This window comes from Schistocerca gregaria, chromosome 6, assembly GCF_023897955.1.
Source record: "Schistocerca gregaria isolate iqSchGreg1 chromosome 6, iqSchGreg1.2, whole genome shotgun sequence".
Lineage (NCBI taxonomy): Eukaryota > Metazoa > Arthropoda > Insecta > Orthoptera > Acrididae > Schistocerca > Schistocerca gregaria.
The window spans coordinates 36,658,037-36,676,164 of NC_064925.1; the positions used below are offsets into that span (position 1 = coordinate 36,658,037).

The 18,128-nt window shown below is 39.6% G+C and overlaps 1 protein-coding gene across 1 annotated transcript in view; it reads right to left on the bottom strand.

Annotated features, from left to right (window-relative positions):
* Nucleotides 1-775: 775 nt before the first annotated feature.
* LOC126279130 (39S ribosomal protein L1, mitochondrial) overlaps nucleotides 776-18,128 on the bottom strand; it is a 54,231-nt gene continuing 36,878 nt past the window's right edge. The window contains exon 7 of the mRNA XM_049979624.1: nucleotides 776-3,079. Coding sequence (XP_049835581.1) covers nucleotides 2,825-3,079 — 255 coding nt within the window. The 3' untranslated portion in view covers nucleotides 776-2,824. The remainder of the gene's footprint in view (nucleotides 3,080-18,128) is intronic.

An 18,128-nucleotide genomic window follows, 5' to 3' on the forward strand; every position in this document is an offset into this window, starting at 1 on the left:
TAGAACCTCTTATTTTAATAAATACATCTGTTTCATTTTTAACCAATTATTTATCACTTACTACAAACGACGATGACACCATTTATGTGCAAAAGTTTATCTTTTCCATACAACTGATGATTTGTACAGATATTGTTATTATTGTATCTTCCATGAATAACAGGAATGTCAAGTCCCACAGAGAGTGGATTTAAGATTAAATAATACAAAAAATTATAGAATATCAGTTTCTTCAAGTTATGTGTGTATTCAAACTATAGAACATTTAGGCTGCACGACCATGACAACATTCCTTCAAGAGATGCAGGTTTTACCTAAAATTTCACTTATCAACAAGAATTTTGTTATAATGTGTGTGAAAGGTATTATTTTTTAAGATGTGGGTGCTGAATTAAAGAATGAAATCAGGTGTTGGCAATCAGTCTCAGTTCTCTTGCAACACACTAGCCCTATCAATTGAAATCCTTGAAAACACTGCACATTCGTTATTCTTCTGTAGCTTACCTTGCAACTGCGCATTGTGAGTTCTGTTGTTGTTGGAAGTGACTGCCTGTTTTCCAAGTTCATGAACATTTGTGTTCAGTATTACTTCACAAGAAGAAATCTCTCATACCTGAGTAAATAGCACAAATCCTTTTCGTTACATCTGTGCAGAGTTAACTTTGAAAACACAAATACGAAAATTTGTCTTCTCGTATATAAGTGCTACGAACTTTATTTCAAGTGTAAGGTTGGTGGCCAGCACAAGAATTGGTAAACCCACACACAAAGGGTATTAGGAAAATTTTGCAGTACAGCTTTGTTTATTTAACTTTTTTGAAGTAATTTCCATCACACTGAGTACACCTCACCATCCCTAAACCGCTTCCCCCCAGCTTCTGTAGGGAGTAAGGCACACTCGTACCAAGCCGTCAGGAGGTCTTCATTACCTGGAAACTGCACTCCTTTCAGCTTCATTTTCACATGCAGGATCAGTGCAAAGTCACAAGGAGCAACGTCTGGACTACAAGGAGGGTTCTAGAGAAGTTTCAGTCCTGTACCTCAACAAATATTCGATGCACACTTTGGCGTGTGAGATGGAGCACTGTTGTGATAAAGGAACCGAGTGGCCTTCTTGACTTCAGTCGGAGGTTCTTCAAAGACTGGATGACTTTGGGCAGGCACTGTTTAGTGTACCACTTAGCTGTGACTGACTTGTGCATGTCCAAAATAACAATGCCCACAATTCCACACAATCTGGAAAGAAGCTATCATTTTATTCTTTACTGATTGGGATTTTTAGACAACTAAAGGTGTGTCATTACCTTCAAAGAATAAAACTTTGTTTCCAGTCTTAGTGAGCACGTCTCGTCACCTGTCACGATATTATTCACATAATGACATTGTCCCTTAAAAAACTTCATCATCTCACAGCACCGAGTCACACATCGTGTCATTTGTTCTTCCATCAGCCTATGCAGCACAACAAATTTCTTTATTTGTAGATTCAAACAAACTGCTGGAGCATTTAGCCCTAAGGTATCTTCTACATGCTTCTAGGTTACTTGGCAGTCTTTGTTTAGCATTTTCTTCACAGAGAGAGAGAGAGAGAGAGAGAGAGAGAGAGAGAGAGAGTGTGTGTGTGTGTGTGTGTGTGTGTGTGTGTGGAGCACAAGGTAATTGCAGTTCTTCTCAACATGCAGCTCAGCTACACAAAACACTGCTGCTTTCGATGTGAATGGGGCAGCAAAGACAGAAAAAAAGCCACTATTATGGGGAAAATGGATTGCTTGGAATGTACTGCTGCCCAAGGAAAACAATGTCATGAAAAATGATCTCGTTGACCCTAAAAAATGAGTATCTATCTTCATTGCACACTAAACTGATTCTCATCAAAAACTTCAAGGACAAAACTTCATGACGATTCACGTAATTCCCATGATCAGTGACGCAGGTTCACAAATTAGCAAATTGATGTTTGATGACAATTTCCTTGATTTATTGAGTGATGTTAAAAGAAGAGCATGTCTGTTTAGGTAACAATAGGGCAAAGAACTATCATGATATTGTACAACAAGAAATACTGATATCTTAACATCTTACAGAATGTAAAAAAGTTATTTCCATAACTTTTTTTGAATGTATATTTGGACTTCTTCCTGGATAAAATTGAATATCAATTTTTTTTATTATTGCCAGTCCTTACAAAGTGGTGTTCCTCAGGCAAAGTATTGCTGGAAATTTGGAAGAATATATTTTTAGGTATCATTCTTTACTTTTCTTTAGTATTAGGTTACTCATTTACTTGATTCCTTTGTGTACTGACAGATTTTTCTTTCTTCTGTTTGCATTTGAAAGTACTGTTGTAAAGTGTGTTACTTCCCCAGGAATATTTAATAGGACCAGCAGTAGTCAGACAATATTGAGGTACTTCATTTGCCTTGATAATGCTTTTCCATTTGACAGACATCCTGGCACCATTCTCCATGTTCATAAATAACAGGGCCACTGTTTTCTGAGAAGATTTAGAAAATGATATGAGAAATGTAATTACCTGTTATATAATTTTTCTCCTACCTCTTAGTGATCATATTTTTTATCTATCCAATTACATTATGTTTTCAAAAACTTATTATTTTCTATGACAAATATAATTTAGTTAACATGTTGAAAAAAATGGGGAAAATAAATTACAAAAATCATAATTACTAGAAAAATTTGGCCAGTTCAGAAATTCTGAAATGGTATCAGAATTAAAGGGCGAATTATCTTCGAGAAATCCTGTACACTGTTTTCAATAAGACAAAAAATTTGTTTATCTTACTGACAAACAACAGTACACCCATCATCCTGTAGCAGTGCTTTGTTTCACATCAGCTTCTTCAAACTCATCTTGTGTTTTAGCTTCTGATTCTTCTTCTCTGACATCCCTGAAGACCTCAACATATAGTCCATGGTCAATCTTAAACCGTTCTCGAGATGGGGGACTGGTAAGAAGAGTCCTTGTAATAAAATTTGCTTTTTTGCGAGTTCGTGCAGCATGAACATCTTGTAGAAGCGCAGCAAAATTTTCTTCCAAATGCTTTGGATCCATTGTCAGCTGAAAGAGAGCAATATTTAGATAGTTAAGACAGTAATAATGTACATGTGTTCAATGAAAATACTTATGGCTTTCATTTTATTTATAGAAATGGGTCCCTCAAATGTTTAATTCATTTGTTTCCCATAATTTGGCAAGTTATGTAAAAGCCTACTGATATGAGCTTGTGCTATATATCAACGTAGATGCTCAAGCAAGAACACAGACATGCATGCATTCCTCAGAAACCTCAAGAAATTGAATGTATTATGACAATTATAGTTACTGGAAGCTTCGATATAAATTTTTGATGCATTATGCAGTAATCAGAAATAGAGAAAACAGCAGAGATTCATGGGAAGGTTCTAATATTTCATTCTATAATATTCATTATAAACAGCTAATTTCATCAACTGAGGAATCACGGGGATTAACAGGAACAGAAGTTATAGCTTAGTATCTTGTCAACAGTGAAGTGATAAGAGGGAGTGTTAGCCCAGTATGAGAACAAATAAGCAATGTGTGGCCAAAGGCCTGCTCACAGAATCCAGCCTAGCATTCACCTTAAATTATTTGTGAAAAGCTGAATGCAGGTCCAGTGTCTTAATTTCACTATTGTGCTACAGAAAACTGGCCATCCTCTCATTCAGGAAGCTATCTCAGCATTGAAACTTCCTGGCAGATTAAAACTATGTGCCCGATCGAGACTACAACTCGGGACCTTTGCCTTTCGCAGGCAACTGCTCTACCATCTGAGCTACTGAAGCACGACTCACACCCAGTCCTCGCATGCCTGCTCTACCATCTGAGCTACTGAAGCACGACTCACACCCAGTCCTCGCAGCTTTACTTCTGCCAGTATCTCGTCTCCTACCTCAGATGGTAGAGCACTTGCCCGCGAAAGGCAAAGGTCCCGAGTTCGAGTCTCGGTCGGGCACACAGTTTTAACTGCCAGGAAGTTTCATATCAGCGCACACTCCGCTGCAGAGTAAAAATCTCATTCTATCTCAGCATTAATCGGTAGTAGTTTAAAAAATTAATCTCAAAGCCTGAAAAAATACAAATCTCACTCTTGTCATTATAATATGTCTCCTTTTGTTGCTTTTATTGAGTTTACTTTTTCAATATTGTTTACCTCCATAATTTCTCATTTCCTCACCTATAATTCAGAATTGCAGTATTGATTTCTTTCCCTCTTCGTCTCTCTTTACCTCTCAAATTGTCATTAACATATCTGGACTGATGGTGACACAGTGCTTTGGCCTCTTACCTACTCTGACACCCCTCCGCCTTCCCCTCGTCATCACTACAGGCAGGACCCTCTTACCCTGGGTCTGAGTGACCTCACAAATGAAAGAACATTTGCTAGCTTTCAGGGTGATTCTTTTTCAAGCTAGAGGACACAAACAAACAAACAAACAAACACACACACACACACACACACACACACACACACACACACACACACACACATACCCCAGTATGGCTCCAGCCTAACAAGGACTAGGTTGTGGTGGGAGTAGTGTCTCTTGAGGTGGGTGGCAGTGGCTTAGAGGAAGGCAGTCGGTTTGCTGGTTAGCAATGCGGGAAAGAGGAGTGGCAGATACATGGGCTATGCAAAAGACGCATGGTTTTCAGAGCCAGTTGGGAGCAGCACATACTGGAGGTGACTAGGGGATGTGATTGGGAGGGGCGATAAGATGGAAGAAGGGGAAACTGTTGGATAGAGGGTGTCAGACAGTAGGTTACCGGAGATTGAGGCCAGGACAATTACTGGATCAGAGCATTTCTTGTAAGGATAACTTCCATTTGTGTAGTGAGGAGAAGCTGGTGCTCAAAGGAATGATCCACATGGCCTGGAGTGTGAAGCAGCCATTGATATTGAGCATGTTGTGTTGAGCTGCATATAGTGCTACCAAGTGACCAAAACTTTGTTCTCAGCAGCAGTTTGACAGTGCCCATTCAATCTAGTGGGCAGCTGACATAAAAAGCTGTGTAGTGATTACAGCAAAGTTGGTCTACGACATGACTGCTTCCCCAAATGGCTCAGCCTCTAAGGGGGTACAACACACCTGTGATGACTGGAGTAGAAGGTGCTAGGTGGGTGGATAGGGTAGGTCTTGTACCTCAGTCTATCATAAGAATAAGATCCCCGTGGCAACGGGTTAGGAGTAACAAAGATGGATTAGGATGTTGTATAGGCTGGGTGGGTAATGGATCTTGTGTAGAATATTCCTTATTTCAGGGCACAATGACAGATATTCATAGCCCTGGTGAAAAAACAATTCCAGGGTGATATTGGGCAAAAAAGGGAACACTCCTTTGTCACTGAGCCTTACAGGTGGTGGGAGTACTGAAAGTGTATGAGGATATGTCACATAAAATGTGTCAGTGGACTAAGTTTGGGGGGTTGGGGGGCGGGGAGTGCGTGTCTGTGAAGCCCTTCACACCAACTCTGCTTCACATCTGTTTTATCAGTATGACTACCAACAAGCTGACCACTAGGATGAATGAACACTGACCACTGCCAAGCTGTTCCTAAGAACAAAGTTGACTACCTGGTGGCACAGCATGAAGCTGAGCACAACATGCTCAATTTATATGGCTGCTTCACAACCAAGGTCATCTGCATCCTTCCCTCTACCACTAGCTTCTCTGCAAGGCAAATGGGAGTCATTCTCACAATGCATCCACTGTTCCCATTATCATTCTGGCTTTGATCTCTGGTAATCCACTGTCCCTACACACACTACCCAACAGTTTTTCCACCCTCCGTCCAGACACCCCCTTCCAATTCATGTTCCCACATCACCCTGCCCTGCTCCCCAATTGCTCCGTCAACCGTGTGTCATATGCCTAGTCCTTGTACCTGCCACTCTTCTCTACCAGACCCCTAGACAGCATGCCATCTCCTTCCCACCAAGCCACTGCCAACCAACCCCAATCCTTCTCCCCACCTTCCTCCTCTCTCCCCCTCTACCCACCCCACCTGACAGTATCCCCAACACAACCTACTAGACCACCTAATGAAATGCAGCACTACCACTTTCATCAGGCAGGCACCATTTAGCAGGGGCAAAAGTGTATGTGCGCACGTCTGTCTGTCTCCCTCTGTGTGTGTGTCAAACTTTAATCCAACAAATGAGAGATGGGGTATAAAACTTAAGTTATAGTAAAGTTTCCACTTTGTACACTGAAAAAATGACTAATTATTTAAAACTTTAAAAATCTTGGAATTATGAACACATTTTATAAATTATCTACATCTGACATCACAAAGAGTGGTAGTGGCTGAAATTTGAACTGCCCAGAAGGCTACACAGGAGCCAATCATATTACAGAGGATATAGCACTACTCATAAAAGTAAAGAGCACTTGTAAACTGTTAGGATAATGAGCAAGTTTATTGAAACTCAGCCTAAAGAACACTCCCTGTAAAGAAACCTGAGAAAATTTGCTCCTGGGATTCCAGTGTGGAAAATGCATTCAATGTTGTGAGGTGGTGTAAAAGGTAGAACAACAGTAAGAAATGCCTTCTTTGTTCATTGGCACAGTCAACAAACTGATAAGCAACTGCATACCAACAAGATTCTGATCAAATTCCATTTTTGGCAATTTTTTTTCATTTTTCTACATCAATTTCTTTCATCTCTAGAAAACAAATAATTAGCAAAATCCAAAGTTCTTAATAAGCATATTCTGTCTTCCATTTTTCTCAGTAATGTATTTACCATTTAATGTCCCACTTCAGGAAGCAAATGCATCTTGTGAGGGAAGAGTTCTATGAAGTGAGCAATAAATGTTTCATTTTGTGCCGTCTCCTCCCAGGCACATATACGGCAATGTTCCAAAGATCATCATGGGTTCTCAGCTCAGGGTCAACCCAATTTTCTCACAAGTCCACTTTGCCTCTACCCACACACTTTGAATGGTGCTGATATCTTTAAACAACCCAAGCACCCATCGTGCTGGAAACAAATTCCTCAAGATACAGTTGTCACACTGATGGCCTACTAACATTATCCGTTATGTGAGTATACTTGCAAGCATCTAGTAGATAATCTGCCGTGTGAACGGACTTTTTAAGTCCACAGGAACACCTGGAGTCCAAATTGCCACAGACACCATCAGTGTGTTAATGAATATCGAAATTGATTGAGCAATTGGGAATTGCTTCACCTTGCCATAATTCAGTAACATAATCATAAGAACACCATACAGTTCCAAGCTTCTGTTGTTGAGTAGTTTAAATAACCAGATTTTGATAAGCTTCACCTCTATGCTAGAATAAGATGGAATTAATCATCATTATATTATTACATTTTTCAAAAGCCAGAGCCATCCCATATAGGTTGGCTGACAGCAAATGTTTTTAATAGTTTCATCATACTTGCAGCCACAAGTGATCATTGAATTACAGCACAAAACCTCTCATATCAACTGAGCAACGCTGACTACAAATCATCGCAATAGTGCTGTGGTTCATATTTTTTATTTATTTATTTATTTATTTATTTGACCAGTGACCACTTTGATATCTTTGTTGTTAACAGAGAACACAAGTGTCCAAGGAAAATAAATTGCATCAATCTAAAAATAAACTTTAATCAAAACTTTTTAACATATTTGTTAAAACCAAAACTAACGTGCATTAAGATAATGATATCAATAGAAATTTTTTTGGTAGAAAATGAAATTTGGTTTACATCAATGCGATTTTTGGGCTTGTGTCTACTGTACACGTTCAGTAATCCTGAGGCTAATATTACTGTTCAAAGTTACACTCATACCATCACTTACTTTCAGTTGATTCCTGGTTCTGTTTTTAATTAGCAGCAAAGTGGAAAACCCTTGTTCCCAGCGGCTATCTGATTTGGTGAAGGCTGCCGGTCTTGCTTACGAGATGAAGGCAGAGCTCACCATCTGCAGCATCGTTGACAGAACCGACTGCGGACCTTTGGTGCAGAGCCGGGTGGAGGGTCTGAATCAGAGGCTCAGACGGTTTTGCGACCGTATTGGCTGCAGATTCCTTGACTTGCGCCATAGGGTGGTGGGGTTTCGGGTTCCGCTGAATAGGTCAGGAGTTCACTACACTCAGCTGGCGGCTACACAGGTAGCGGAGGCTGTGTGGCATGGACTGGGCGGTTTTTTAGGTTAGAAGGCCTCGGGAAAGTGCGGGATGGGCTGCAATGTCAAAGGGTGCTTGGCAATTACAGGACGTGCTTGGATCAAGGAACAGTCGGAATTATAGTTGTAAACTGTTGTAGTTGCGCTGGAAAAGTCCCTGAGCTTCAAGCGCTAATAGAAAGCACAGAAGCTGATATCGTTATAGGTACAGAAAGCTGGCTAAAGCCTGAAATAAGTTCTGCAGAAATTTTTACGAAGTCTCAGACAGTGTTCAGGAAAGATAGGTTAGGCAGAATTGGTGGTGGAGTGTTGGTGTCTGTCAGTAGTGGTTTATCTTGTAGTGAAGTCGAAGTAGATACTCCGTGCGAATTGGTGTGGGTGGAGGTTATACTTAACAGCCGAATTAAGTTAATAATTGGCTCCTTCTACCGACCCCCAGACTCCGATGATACAGTTGCGGAACAGTTCAGAGAAAGTTTGAGTCTCGTAACAAATAAATACCCCACTCATACGGTTATAGTTGGTGGGGACTTCAACCTACCCTCGGTATGTTGGCAAAAATACTTGTTCAAAACCGGTGGTAGGCAGAAAACGTCTTCCGAGATTGTCCTAAATGCATTCTCCGAAAATTATTTAGAGCAGTTAGTCCACGAACCCACGCGAATTGTAAATGGTTGCGAAAACACACTTGACCTCTTGGCCACAAACAATCCAGAGCTGATAGAGAGCATCATGACTGATACAGGGATTAGTGATCACAAGGTCATTGTAGCTAGGCTCAATACCATTTCTTCCAAATCCATCAGAAACAAACGCAAAATAATTTTATTTAAAAAAGCGGATAAAGTGCCACTAGAAGCCTTCCTAAAAGACAATTTCCATTCCTTCCGAACTGACTATGCGAATGTAGACGAGATGTGGCTCAAATTCAAAGATATAGTAGCAACAGCAATTGAGATATTCATACCTCATAAATTGGTAAGAGATGGAACGGATCCCCCGTGGTACACAAAAAAGGTCCGAACGCTGTTGCAGAGGCAACGGAAAAAGCATGCGAAGTTCAGAAGAACGCGAAATCCTGAAGATGGGCTAAAATTTACAGACGCGCGAAATTTGGCACGTACTTCGATGCGAGATGCCTTTAATAGGTTCCACAACGAAATATTGTCTCGAAATTTGGTAGAAAATCCGAAGAAATTCTGGTCGTATGTAAAGTACACAAGCGGCAAGACGCAGTCAATACCTTCGCTGCGCAGTGCCAATGGTACTGTTATCGACGACTGTGCCGCTAAAGCGGAGTTATTGAACGCAGTTTTCCGAAATTCCTTCACCAGGGAAGACGAATGGAATATTCCAGAATTTGAAACACGAACATCTGCTAGCATGAGTTTCTTAGAAGTAGATACCTTAGGGGTTGCGAAGCAACTCAAATCGCTTGATACGGGCAAGTCTTCAGGTCCAGATTGTATACCGATTAGGTTCCTTTCAGATTACGCTGATACTATAGCTCCCTACTTAGCACTCATATACAACCACTCGCTCACCGATAGATCTGTACCTACAGATTGGAAAATTGCGCAGGTCGCACCAGTGTTCAAGAAGGGTAGTAGGAGTATTCCATTTAACTACAGACCTATATCATTGACGTCGGTTTGCAGTAGGGTTTTGGAGCATATACTGTATTCAAACATTATGAATCACCTCGAAGAGAACGATCTATTGACACGTAATCAGCATGGCTTCAGAAAACATCGCTCTTGTGCAACGCAGCTAGCTCTTTATTCGCACGAAGTAATGGCCGCTATCGACAGGGGATCTCAAGTTGATTCCGTATTTCTAGATTTCCGGAAAGCTTTTGACACCGTTCCTCACAAGCGACTTCTAATCAAGCTGCGGAGCTATGGGGTATCGTCTCAGTTGTGCGACTGGATTCGTGATTTCCTGTCAGGAAGGTCGCAGTTCGTAGTAATAGACGGCAAATCATCGAGTAAAACTGAAGTGATATCAGGTGTTCCCCAGGGAAGCGTCCTGGGACCTCTACTGTTCCTGATCTATATAAATGACCTGGGTGACAATCTGAGCAGTTCTCTTAGACTGTTCGCAGATGATGCTGTAATTTACCGTCTAGTAAGGTCATCCGAAGACCAGTATCAGCTGCAAAGCGATTTAGAAAAGATTGCTGTATGGTGTGTCAGGTGGCAGTTGACGCTAAATAACGAAAAGTGTGAGATGATCCACATGAGTTCCAAAAGAACTCCGTTGGAATTCGATTACTCGATAAATAGTACAATTCTCAAGGCTGTCAATTCAACTAAGTACCTGGGTGTTAAAATTACGAACAACTTCAGTTGGAAGGACCACATAGATAATATTGTCGGGAAGGCGAGCCAAAGGTTGCGTTTCATTGGCAGGACACTTAGAAGATGCAACAAGTCCACTAAAGAGACAGCTTACACTACACTCGTTCGTCCTCTGTTAGAATATTGCTGCGCGGTGTGGGATCCTTACCAGGTGGGATTGACGGAAGACATCGAGAGGGTGCAAAGAAGGGCAGCTCGTTTTGTATTATCGCGTTATAGAGGAGAGAGTGTGGCAGATATGATACACGAGTTGGGATGGAAGTCATTACAGCATAGACGTTTTTCGTCGCGGCGAGAGCTTTTTATGAAATTTCAGTCACCAACTTTCTCTTCCGAATGCGAAAATATTTTGTTGAGCCCAACCTACATAGGTAGGAATGATCATCAAAATAAAATAAGAGAAATCAGAGCTCGAACAGAAAGGTTTAGGTGTTCGTTTTTCCCGCTCGCTGTTCGGGAGTGGAATAGTAGAGAGATAGTATGATTGTGGTTCGATGAACCCTCTGCCAAGCACTTAAATGTGAATTGCAGAGTAGTCATGTAGATGTAGATGAATAATTTGTGGAGAAAATCATAAGACAGAGCTAGGCAATTTCTTGAATTTTAGTGTGTAAAACTGCCTTGTATTCCAAAAATGCTCTAGAAAATCAGGTTCAAATGCATCCTTACAGGTTCTATCATCATGGAATTCAATGAGCTCTTCCTGGATTTCTTCTGCAACTTCTCCAGCCTTACAGCTGGAAGGGTTGTATATAATTTTTGATCAACTTTAGCTTATGTTTTACAAAATTCTGGAAAGTAAAGACTGAATTCACAAGCCAACATTTGCAAATGACTCTTGATGTTTTCTTGTATATTTGCTCTAATCTTGTCACACTTTTTATTACCAATGAGTGCTTTTAATTTTGTGAAAGCAGAATAATTGTTTTAGCCAGTTATACCCATCCATACTTGAAGCTTGCAAATAAAGGTATGAAGTTTGTCTTCAAAAATAAGTATATTTGCAATGGCTTCTTAATATCTGTTTGCAGAACCATGCTATTGTAGGTCCAACTTATTCAAATGTTTGAAAATATGCACAAAGTAAGCCAAATGCACCTGAGATGTAATAAGTCTAGTCTTGCCCCCCCCCCCCCCACCCCCACCCAAAAACTAGAAACAACTGAACCTCTACTCTCAGTTGGTATAATCTTCCCAGCATGTTGCCTTTTAACATGTGTGGAGACAGGTCGCATGGTGGGAGTCAGTTTCAGTGCATGAGCCAAAGACTGAACCAAAACTGAGCGATTCGGTTTCAACCAAGTACATTACATAAAATCACAATAACTGAAATACAATATGTTCATTCTTGTCTGCTTAAATTTTACAAAGTAAAATTAACATTTTACAGATCCCGGTTTGAGGCTGTACTTAATTTGTTTCTGATTTGAATTTCCATATCCAATAATAATATTGCTGATTTCGAGATATTTACTTTAGTGGAGTTACATCTACACCTACATCTACATCCATACTCTGCAAGCCCCCATACAATGGGTGGCAGAACGTGCCCTGTACCACTAATAGCCATTTCCTTTCCTGTTACACTTGCAAATAGAGTGACTCCATATGAGCCCTAATTTCTTGTATCTTATTTTTGTGGTCCTTAAGTGACACGCATGTTGTCAGCAGTGGAAGTGTTCTGCAGTCAGCTTCAAATGCTCTCAAAATTTTCTCAACAATGTTCCTTGAAAACAACTTCGTTTTCCTTTTTGAGTTACCAGAGCTTCACCGTAACACTTGCACGTTAATTGAACCTACCGGTAACAAATCTATCAGCCCGCCTCTGAATTGCTGTGATGACTTCCTTTAGTCTGACTTGGTACTGATCTCCAACACTCTAGCAGTATTCAAGAATAGGTCCCACTACCATCCTACATGCAGACTCCTTTACAGATGAACCACACTTTCCCAAAATTCTCCCAATATACTGAAGTTGACCACTCATTTTTCCTACCACAATCCTCACACGCTCGGTCCACTGCTTTGCAACATTATGTCCAGATATCTAAATGACATGACTGTGTCAAGCAGGACGCTACTAATTACAGTTTTTTTTTTCCTACTCATCCAAATGAACTTACTTTTTTCTACATTTATCATACATTTCTACATTCATCAAACCGACTAGAAATTTTGTCTAGTTCATTCTGAATCCTCCAACAGTCAGTCAACTTAAAACACCTTACTGTCCTACCACACTTTCCTGGGGACTCCTGAAGAGATCCTTGTCGCTCATGAACACATCACTAGTTTCGAGGAGTCACTTGTGACAACAGTTGTGGATTTATTTCCCACTACTTTCTATCAAAGTAAAACAAATTTTAATTAACTACTGTAATAATTTCTCTCAGATGCAGTTAGTTAAAAATAAAACAGGAATGCAATCTAATATAGCATAACAAGCAAACGAATAAAAAAACAATTTATTTTCATAATAAAACAAGTAAATAATTTAATACTAAATAGGGAGACAGATGGAATTGGAATTCTCTCTACAGAAGACCCATATAAAATTTTTAACAGTGCAGGAAACGAGGTCCTTAGATGTGACTGTAATTGACACACAACTTTACAGAATTTATAAAGGGAAAAAAGCAGTAATAATAGTGGAAAACATGCCAAAGTTTAGAACAGCATTTTATGTAATCAAAAAAAAACATTGACAATATAATAGAATTTATGTCAGAATCAGAAAGAATGTGCATGTCAACAATAAAGTACAAGAATAAAAGCTACACTCTTATAAACTGCCCTTCACCTATAAATGATGACGACAAAAGAAATCTGCAGAAATTAGATCAGTTTTGGGATGTTTTAGAGTCTGAAATCTCCAATGTACCTAGAAACAACTTTAAAATACGTCTCCCTGATTTCAATGCGGAATTTGGGAAAGAAAAGCAATTTAAGAATATTGTACATGAATAATCCAGCACACTTAAGAACAACCAAAAATGGTGAAAACTGATCAATATGTGTAAAATGTTCTAGTTTAAACGTATGTCCACACCTTCTTGCGAACTACCAAGAAAAGCCAAAACTTGGATATCTCCAACACCAAACATAGGAGAATTTCAACTGAATCATGAGGCCATATCTAAAAGGACTAGCAATAAAATTATGGATGTCAAAATAATCAGATACTTAGAATTTGATTCAGACCATTATCTATATACAGGGTGTTTCAAAAATGAGCGGTATATTTGAAACGGCAATACAAACTAAACGAGCAGCGATAGAAATACATCGTTGGTTGCACTATGCTTGGGACAACAGTACATTTTCAGGGAAACTTTTGAAATTACAGTAGTTACAATTGTCAACTACAGATGGCGCTGCGGTCTGGAAAACTCTATAGTACGATATTTTCCACATATCCACCATGCGTAGCAATAATATGGCGTAGTCTCTGAATGAAATTACCAGAAACCTTTGACAACGTGTCTGGCGGAATGGCTTCACATGCAGATGAGATGTACTGCTTCAGCTGTTCAATTGTTTCTGGATTCTGGCGGTACACCTGGTCTTTCAAGTGTCCCCACAGAAAGAAGTCACAGGGGTTCATGTTTGGCGAATGGGGAGGCCAATCCACGCCGCCGCCTGTATGTTTCGGATAGCCCAAAGCAATCACACGATCATCGAAATATTCATTCAGGAAATTAAAGACGTCGGCCATGCGATGTGGCCGGGCACCATCTTGCATAAACCACGAGGTGTTCGCAGTGTCGTCTAAAGCAGTTTGTACCGCCACAAATTCACGAAGAATGTCCAGATAGCGTGATGCAGTAATAGTTTCGGATCTGAAAAATGGGCCAATGATTCCTTTGGAGGAAATGGCAGCCCAGACCAGTACTTTTTGAGGATGTAGGGACGATGGGACTGCAACATGGGGCTTTTCGGTTCCCCATATGCGCCAGTTCTGTTTATTGACAAAGCCGTCCAGGTAAAAATAAGCTTCGTCAGTAACCAAATGCTGCCCACATGCATATCGCCGTCATCAATCCTGTGCACTATATCGTTAGCAAATGTCTCTCGTGCAGCAATGGTAGCGGCGCTGAGGGGTTGCCTCGTTTGAATTTTGTATGGATAGAGGTGTAAACTCTGGCGCATGAGACAATACGTGGACGTTGGCGTCATTTGGACTGCAGCTGCAACACGGCAAACGGAAACCTGAGGCCGCTGTTGGATCACCTGCTGCACTAGCTGCGCGTTGCCCTCTGTGGTTGCGGTACGCAGTCGCCCTACCTTTCCAGCACATTCATCCGTCACGTTCCCAGTCCGTTGAAATTTTTCAAACAGATCCTTTATTGTATCGCTTTTCGGTCCTTTGGTTACATTAAACCTCCATTGAAAACTTCATCTTGTTGCACAACACTGTGTTCTAGGAGGTGGAATTCCAACCAGAAAAATCCTCTGTTCTAAGGAATAAACCATGTTGTCCACAGCACACTTGCACGTTGTGAACAGCACACGCTTACAGCAGAAAGACGACGTACAGAATGGCGCACCCACAGACTGCGTTGTCTTCTATATCTTTCACATCACTTGCAGTGCCATCTGTTGTTGAAAATTGTAACTACTGTAATTTCGAAAGTTTGTCCGCCTGAAAATGTACTGTTGTCCCAAGTATATTGCAACAAATGGTGTATTTCTATCGCTGCTCGTTTAGTTTTTATTGCTGTTTCAAATATACCGGTCATTTTTGAAACACCCTGTAAGATTGAAATATTTTTCACCCACCTAAAACACACAATACAACGAAGAAAGTAGTGTAAAACAACTCCACTATAGCTAATATTAAAACAGAAAATACACAACAATTTAGAGAAGAATGTGTTCCAACACAAACAAATTACTAAAGTATTAAGCGCAAAGCATTTGACACGCTTCTCCCTTGGAGACTTAACAAAGGTCCGAGCATATGGAATAGGTTCCCACACAATAGTGGCTCGAGGACTTCTTAATGGAACCCAATATGTTGTCGTCCACAGCAAGCATTCATCACAGACTAGGATATCTTCAGGAGTGTCCAGGACAGCTATCATTCTCTATGCACATAAATGATCTGGTGGAAAGGGAGGGCAACAATCTGTGGTTGTTTGCTGATGATGATGTAATTTATGGTAAGGGGTATAAGTTGAGTGACTGTACAAGGATACAAGATGAATTAGACAACATTTCTAGTTGGTGTGATGAACGGCAGCTAACTCTAAATGTAGAAAAATGTATGTTAATGTGGATGAGGGGAAAACTTTAGTACTGGCCAAGTACAAAAAGAAGACTTGGAGAAATGAAGAGTGTGAAGAAGAAATAAAACCAGAGCTCAAAAATCAAGAAAATGGAGACCTTTTTAAAAAATTAGAAGAAATCAGATATCAAAGAAAAGAAAAATAAAAAATAATCCAAAAAAATCAGAACTGCCTTTAAAAACTCAGCTTATGGAAATGCAAGAAAATTTTACCAAAAATAATACTAGTAATGTTTACTTTGAAACAGGTTTTTAAAAGGTGTCAAGTGCCACATATTTATTTCAAAGATGAAAATTGGAAAGTAGGATTAAACAACAAAGAAAACTGCAGAATAAGTGCAAAAGTTTTTGAGAAGCCCTTCAACTTTCCTGTTCCAACAGTTACACTGGAATTTCCAGTACTACCACAAAATCTGGAGGATGATTTCCCACCAATACAGCAAGAAATTCATGAAGCCATCAAATCACTCAAAAATCATGGAGTGTCACTTCTGCCAGTGGGAAGCAAAATGTTGCAAATACTCTCCTGGACAGAGTTGTAGAAACTTTAGACAATCAATTTGGAGAATATCAGGGAGGTTTTCAAAAGAGAGGATCCTGCACAGAACAGATTTTTTACTTAAAATCAATAATTCACCACAGAATGTTAACGAGCAAAGAGATAATAGTATCATTTATTGACCTCAAAAAAGAATTTGATTTGGTAGGCAGAATAACAATAGATAAAAGTCATCAGAGAAGTTGATGTTAAAGCAAAATTAGCAAACATAATTTTTGAAACTTACAAATAGGACATCTAAAGTTAAATTTATGGGAGAAGTATCTCAGCTGTTTGAAATAAAACTGGTATTAGACAATTGCACATTTTGTCTGTCACCTTTACTGTTTAACAACAATCTAGAGAAAATGGTAAGAATCTGGAATTTGGAGCTGAAGAATCACAAAACTGAATCAATAATTCTAGGAAGTAAAACAAATGGAATTAAGGCAAACTGTCCAGTTTTTGCAGACAATTTTGCAACACTTTCAGAAAATCTGACAGACACAGTGATTCAAACAAATCTTCTGGAAGAAACAGTAAATAGAATTGGTTTCAAAATTTCAGCTGAGAAAACAAAATTCATGACAAACATAAAAAATGCACCACAATTCATAGAAACACAAATAGGTAAAATAGAGGGAGTACATAAATTCAAATATCATGGACAAACTACACAAATGAAAGGATTACAAAAATTTGCAGTAGATGTAAGAGTTAACAAAATGGAGAGAGCATATGGTTTGACAAAGAACACTTACAACAAGAAATGCATATCCAGAAAAACAACACCAAACACTATACCACTGTGGTATGACCAGAATGTTTATATGGATCTGAAAGAAAATATCGACAACACCATGGACTACAGAAATAAGGAAAGATCTACAAAGAAACAACATGAAAGACTCTGAAATACCAGACACATATCTTCTTTGAGAATAGAATATTAAATTTAATGAGTTTCAATACAGATGAAATAATGAATTGGGAACAACAGGGAAAGAAGACGGAGTACTGGAAAAATAGAAAACAACAAGGGAAGAAGAGAAATTGAGGTTGTTACGTGCCCTGGGAGGTCAATACGAAAATTAAAAATATGTGCGTGCACGCACACATGCGCACTTTTACCATATTTTTAATTGCAAACTGCTACTAGGCAGTCACCAGAATGTACCTTTCTCATAATACACACACACAGATATACTCATATTTCCTTTTGTTATACCTGGTTTTGATTAAAAGAATTTAACATGTAAAAATGTGTACTTTTCCCTATGTCGTAAATTTGTATGTATGTTGAGAACTAATGGTCTGTTAAATTACTCGTCATCAAATTACTAAACAGTCAAATAGAATCACTGACATAGCCGAGCAAGACAAAAGAAAACTTACTGTTTGTCCACGGTAAGTTTACAATTTGTGCAATGGTTGTTGGGAGTGGCAGCAAGTGTGCCCTGTATGAGGACTGCTGAGGGGAGAGGAACAGTGAGGAGAAGTCAGCCTTGGCTGCTTCCCACTGTGTTGGCACCATTACCCTTAACAATGTGTACAGTAATACATCACATTTAGGGGCAGGCTAACTTTGGCAGCACTCAGAGACAAATGAATACCTTTCAACTAAGGCTGATTTTCTCCGATTCTGGTAGCACCAGTGAAAGTGTCACAGTATCATGGTCGCAAATTACGATTGACTGACTGGCATGTGCAATGCTGACATCTATCACTAGCCCAGCCCTAACCAACCAGGCTCGACAC